Here is a 6,344-nt window from a genome sequence, read left to right as displayed (position 1 = left end):
CCCTCTCTCCCCTCCCCCCCAAGAATGTCCTTTCCATTTGCTTGTTGTAACAACTTCATGAAAGTATAGTTGTTATATCTTCTTCCCCACCCCCCCACCCCCGGTTTTTTTGTGTGTGTGTATGTGGGTGAATTAATTTGCATTTTAGCTATTTTTAAGAATACAATTCAGTGGCATTAATTACATTCACAATGTAGCACAACGATCACCATTTCCAAAACTTTTTCATCACCTCAAACAGAAATTTTGTACCCATAAAACAATAATTCACCTTCTCCACCTCCCTTCCCCCAAATATTACATTTTTATGATGAGGAAAATGCGGGCAACAGAGAAGCTAAGTAAAATAAACACTGTTACATAGCTAGTTAAGCATAGAAGTCAGGATTCAGACCAGGCAGTCTGGCTCCAGAGTCTGCCTTCTGAATCATTGTCTTGCACGGATTATTTTTTTAAGCCCAAAGTTTTTGCTTACAAGTTCTGATCAATTTCTTTCATATCTTCCCCAAAAAGGGAGAAAGAAAACCTTTCTCAAGATGGTTACATTTTACTCCCAAGTTCCTAGGCCAGGTTTCCTTCAAGAGAACTTTGAGGTTGTATGTGCTTGGGCCATAGGTACAGGCTCCAACTACTCCAAAGGGGCCCATCTACCTGTCTTGCCTTGTAGGGTCTGGTGGGCACTGGAGAGCCACAAACCTTCTAGAGCCACCTTACTGTCCCCTCAAGATCCATAATCTTGGGAGCCCTGAAGATACTCCTCCAAATGGGCAGAGACTGTGTCCATCCACCAGAGCTGGGGAGTGGAAGGGATGGCATTGAAGAGAACATGGCCTTTGGAGTAGCATGAGGATAGATCTGAACCCCAGCCTTAGACAAGTTCTTGTCCTAATTCTCAGCTTCCCAAACTGAAAAGCTATCTCATAGAGTTGTTGAGAGAGTAAATGGCAGCCTAGCTCAGGCAGGGCCTCAGTAAGTGTCAGTTACCCCCTCTTAACTTGAATATTACCTTTTCCCTAAAGCCTTTCCAGATCGATGTCTGCTCCCTGCTGAAACCTTTATACAGAATCCTGTACAGACCAATCACATTGCCTAGTGAGGCTGCTGTTCTCTGCTGGCTTGGAAACAAGTTCAGAGATGTGCTCTAAACTCTGATACACCCCAAGGGCTGGCTGTGCCAACAGTGACACCGTCTCTTAAAAGGAACATGATCTGAGTCCACCACTTATTGGCTGTGAAATCTTGGATAATTTGACCCATCCCTTCCCCACCTCAATTCCCTCATCTGAAAAGTGAATAATTGGATTCCCCACTTCATAGGATTGTGAGAATTAAATGGGTTAATATATGTAATGCACTTAAAACTGTGCCTGAAGCATTTGCTATCACCATACCATGTCGCCTTTCCCTTCACTCCTTTTGGCGGCTGGCCTATGGGAGATCCGAACCCTTTACCTTGGTGTTATCTGCATCTACCAAATGGTGCCATTAACTGGCCAACCCTTTCCCCTTTCCTAACCAAAAGCAGCCTCACGCCTAGGGAAGTGGAGAAGGCAGATCTAAAAGCTAATCCACTCATCTCAGTATTCTATTTATATTCTTTTTGTAAGTCTTAGGTAAGACGAGGTCGTCTCCCTACACTACCTACTTTACCTTCTAATTCTCTACCATCCCTAAGAACACTGAAGTTTCCAGGAACCTCCTGGGCCACTTCTAACCACTAGATGGCCAAACTACAGAGTGATTATTTCCTTAGGCAAGCAAACATTTCAGCCCTCTAATATGGTATTTCCTGAGGCTTGAATATCAACAGGAAGTCCTGAGGGGAAGAGCTCTGCCAAAACACTCATTCTTAGGAAGGGATTGGTAAAGTGACAAATTTGCCCAGCCCTGTACAACATCCTGCAGCCTCCACGTGTGGCCTCTGATGCAGATTTCAACCACAGGCAGGTCGCTGCTGACCCTATTCCTTTTCTCTTGGTTCCTGAGCTGGGGAGACCTAGAGAAATGACCCTATGTAGAAAACCAAACAGACAAAAAGTTATACTCACAGTGTAGCTGCACCATTTATTGGCATTAGAAATGCATTTCTTTAAACTTTGGAGGGAACCGTGAATACTGAAGTCTCACTCACGAAAACTTGAGCCCGAACTCTCCTACATCTGTACAAAGCTAAATCACGACCAGGAACAAACATTCTAGTTAAATAAATTGAACCAGTCTTGCTACAAGATGATAAAGAGAATGGTGGGGGGTGGGGGGGAGTGGGGGCGGGGAGGCAAAGTTCTTGCTTTTACACTACAATGTTTTGGGCACAAGAACCTAACAATTCCCCAGTGCAGCACAAAACTGCTACCCACTGTCTTCCTAATGGACAGTCTTTTTAATTCTCAGTAGTCCAGGTTTTAAGACAATTTCCTGGAAAACAGAGACGCAACCCCCGTCCCCCCGGCTCTATGTGTGGCCTGCAGTTTAGGAGCCAAGTTCTCAAGAACCCACGACCTGCAGACACGCCCTTGACAAGAGCATCCTCAGAATCTTCAGCATCAGGCCTGTTTTCCCATCCGCAAAAGGCTGTCTTGGAGAGAGGGAGACCAGCTAGGCTTCCAGATCGAAGTCATCGCGCTCCTCATTGTACTCCAGCACGTGCCGCTTGATCTTGGACGAGTCAACCCAGGTGACAAAGTCCTCCATGCTGCGCGTGACGAGGAACGCGGGGTCAGTCACCACGTCGGGACCCACGCGCACGTGGCCCTGCTCCACGAAGGCCACGGCAGCCTGGAGGTGCTGTGCCATGCGCAGCTTGAGGAGCACGGTTGGCAGGCGGCGCCGGCAGAAAGACGAGGCCGTGACGAAGTCGCAGAGTTCCAGCGAGCCACGAGTGGGCACCAGGCCGAGAGCATACAGTTTGTCCAGCAGCGCGGCCGTCGCGCGCACGCGGAACGGGTCGCGCTCGGGCAGGTCGCGCAAGCGCCGCGCCAGCTCGCGCACGGCACGGCTCAGCTGATTGTAGCGCGTGTAGTCCTCCCGCCGCTGCAGCCGATATCGCCGCAGCACGCGCAGCTCGTGCAAGTTGTGGTCAGTGACCTCCCAATTGAGGAAGTCCACTTGCTTCAGCAGCTTCTGCTCGTGGAACTTAAGCTTCCGCACCATGACGGCGGCAGCCGAAGCAGCGGGACACAAAGCTGAAAGCGCCTGCCGAAATCCGCGAGCCTTCCGCCTTGGCGCGGGAGACCCGGATGCCCTGGAGGCCGTGGGCCAATGAAAGAAAGGCTTAAAGCCACGCCTTCACTTTCCATTGGTCAGAGCGGGACCACGCCTCTCCACCTTATCTCGCGTTTCTTTTTCTTCTTCCGGTTTGCCAAGGAAGGGGAAAGAGGCACTGGACAAAGGTGGTGGGGGGCGGGCTCGAGGGCGCGCCCCGAGGCGACTCCTTGAGGTTTTTAGTAGCTAATAATGCATCCCCTAGTTCGGTAATAATTTCCTCTCCGGCTTCTGCCCTTTGGGGAGAGTATCTCGCGCAAGAGCTGGAGGCCAGTTCCGGGGAAGAGGGGTGACTGCTGCGCTTGTTTGCTCGGCCTTACCGCGCTATTTTGTTTGCCACTGGGTTCCCACCACCCTGTGGGAGTGCTTCCCGGAGCTGGGCGTCTCGGGGGCTGACCGCATAGTCCCCGCCGCCCGCCAGCGTCAGGTCCTAACTTCATCGGCCAGGAGGAACGATTTTTTCTTGTCAAGTGGGGCTGGACGGCACCGGACCTATGAAATACCGATACCGGGGCCGCTTACTGGACTCGCAGAATCAGGATCTAAAGGGGAGCCGCCTGGAAATCTGTATTGTTGCTAAAAGTGTCAGGTGATTCATAAAACTCAGCGAGCTTGAGAAACTTGGACTGTAAGTACAAGTCCTAATTCTTTAGTCTGGACTCAAACTAATTAGCCTGACGTGGTGGATTTCGTCCAGAGTTAAGAAATTTAACGCTGATTCGGCTAGTTAGATCTGTAAGTTACATCTGAATGCAGCGTTTTGGGTCTAATCCCTGTTTTTTTTTTTTTTCTTTTTTTTTTTTTTAAAAGATGACCGGTAAGGGGATCTTAACCCTTGACTTGATGTTGTCAGCACCACGCTCAGCCAGCGAGCTAACCGGCCATCCCTATATGGGATCCGAACCCGGGGCCTTGGTGTTATCAGCACCGCAATCTCCCGAGTGAGCTACGGGCGGCCCCTAATTCCTGTTTTCCCAGGCCTTTAACGCCACCTAGCTTCTTCGCTGATCATTTTGTTTTAGTTTGTATGCTTCTCATTGTCTTTTGAAATAAAATATTTGATATCTGGGAAATAATATATACGTAATAATGAAGTTATAAAGTATAATGAATACTAATGAACCTAACAGCTAGTTTAAGAAAACATGACCAGGACCATTTCATCTACTTATTCCAGCCACTCTCTCCCCCCAGAATTAAAGGTCTCTCCTCTTCTGAATTTTGTGTTTATTATTTAGTTCCTTTGGTTTAAAAAGAAATAGTTTCATCATTCAAAGTGTAGCCTGTGGGCCAGTAAAGAGCTAGTTGGACTGAGGTCCCCATTCCTGACATACAGAATCAGAATCTGTATTTTAACAAGATCTTCAGGTAATTTGTATGCACACTGAAGTTTGTATGAAAAGTGACAACACATTTTGAGAAGTGCTGCATAGAAGACACCATACTGTATGGAGCTGTAGTTGTAATTGCTTTCTTCTGGCTGCATAGTATTCCATTGTTTGACTAATTTATTATAATTATTATTATTATAATCCATTTTTCTGTTGGTTTTTTTTCAGGGACTATTCTTAGTAGCATTGCCATTAACTTTCTTGTACATATCTCCTGTTGCACATACGCAATAGTTTATAGTATTCATCTTGAAGTAGAATTGCTGAGTTGTAAAGTGTATGCATGCTCAACCTTTCCTGGATAATGCCAAATTGTTTTCCAAAGGGATTGTACCAATTTATACTCTGACAGAGCATGAGAGTTCCCTTTGCTTCTCATTCTCACCAATGGTTGGTTGTTAGTTTTTTTTTTTTTTTTTTTTTTCCTTTTTGTCTTTTTTCGTGACGGCAACGGATCGCAACCCTCAGTGTTGCGCCCGTACCGGACCGGGACCGGCAACAGAATCATAACCCTCGGTGTTGCGCCCGCACCTCGCTCAGCCAGTGAGCGGCCGGTCTGTATATGGAATCCGAACCCTTGGTGGGAGCGCCGCTGCGCTCCCAAGCGGTGCACTGTAGCAGTGCGCCACCGGGCCGGCCCCATTAGTTTTTTTTTTTTTTTCTTCCCTTTTTGTCTTTTTCCGTGTCTGGCAACGGATCGCAACCCTCAGTGTCGCCCCCGTACCGGACCAGGACCGGCAACGGGATTGCAGCCCTCGGTGCCGCTCTCGCGCCTCGCTCAGCCAGTGAGCGGGAACTGGTCTGTATGTGGGATCCGAACCCTCGGCGGGAGCGCCACCGCACTTCCCAAGCAGCGCACTATAGCAGTGCGCCACCGGGCCGGCCCGTAGTTTTAAAAATATTTTTGTGAGCAAGCATTGTGATGTAGAGCCCACAACCAGCTGGGCTGGCCTGCCCTTGTCACACTATCAGTTGACAATGTACAGTACCTTTTATGAACTCTTGTAAGTGCTGCTATGTCTATCTGTTTTTTATTTATTTTTATTATTTTTGGCAGCTGGCTGGTACCGGAATCCGAACCCTTGACTTTGGTGTTATAACCCATGCTCTAACTAACTGAGCTAACCAGCCAGTCCATCTATCTGTTTTTAAGTAAAGATAATACAGTCTTTGAGACAAAAAAATAAAATAAAATTTTTGCCAGTCTGAGTGTGTGATGGTATTTCACTGTGATTTTAATTGGCATATTTCCTGATGAATATGATTTTCTTTTTTTTTATGATGACTGGTAAGGGGATCTCAACCCCTGACCTGGTGTTGTCAGCACCACACTCACCCAGTGAGCCAACCGGCCATTCCTATATGGGATCCGAACCCATGGCCTTGGTATTATCAGCACCACACTCTCCCAAGTGAGCCATGGGCCAGCCCCTGAATATGGTTTAGATCTCCACATCAGCCAGCCACCAATGAATGAATGAATGAACAAATGAATAAATGAATAAATAAATAAAAAGACTTTGGGTGAGGATGGACTATAATTTTATTTATTTGGCAGCTGGCCAGTCTGAGGATCCGAACCCTTGACTTTGGTGTTATCAGCACCACGCTTTACCAACTGAGCTAACTGGCCAGCCCCCAGACTATAATTTTAAATATGATATGCCAGGGTAAGTCTTATTGGGAAGTTGA

The 6,344-nt window shown here is 47.4% G+C and overlaps 1 protein-coding gene across 1 annotated transcript; it reads right to left on the bottom strand.

The window, feature by feature from the left end:
• Nucleotides 1-2,041: 2,041 nt before the first annotated feature.
• On the bottom strand, nucleotides 2,042-3,186 carry IMP3 (IMP3, U3 small nucleolar ribonucleoprotein). Its single transcript, XM_008586655.1, has one exon. The coding sequence runs from the start codon at nucleotides 3,148-3,150 to the stop codon at nucleotides 2,596-2,598; it is 555 nt and encodes a 184-aa protein (XP_008584877.1). The 5' UTR covers nucleotides 3,151-3,186; the 3' UTR covers nucleotides 2,042-2,595.
• Between the last annotated feature and the right edge of the window lie 3,158 nt (nucleotides 3,187-6,344).

Source organism: Galeopterus variegatus, unplaced genomic scaffold, assembly GCF_000696425.1.
Source record: "Galeopterus variegatus unplaced genomic scaffold, G_variegatus-3.0.2 Scaffold4068, whole genome shotgun sequence".
NCBI lineage: Eukaryota > Metazoa > Chordata > Mammalia > Dermoptera > Cynocephalidae > Galeopterus > Galeopterus variegatus.
The sequence above is the reverse complement of the archived record's forward strand: the minus strand, read 5'-3'. Positions and strand labels throughout refer to the sequence as shown.

Excerpts from the sequence above, each read along its gene's own strand:
- IMP3 (XM_008586655.1), bottom strand. The coding sequence starts at position 3,150 with ATGGTGCGGAAGCTTAAGTTCCACGAGCAGAAGCTGCTGAAGCAAGTG.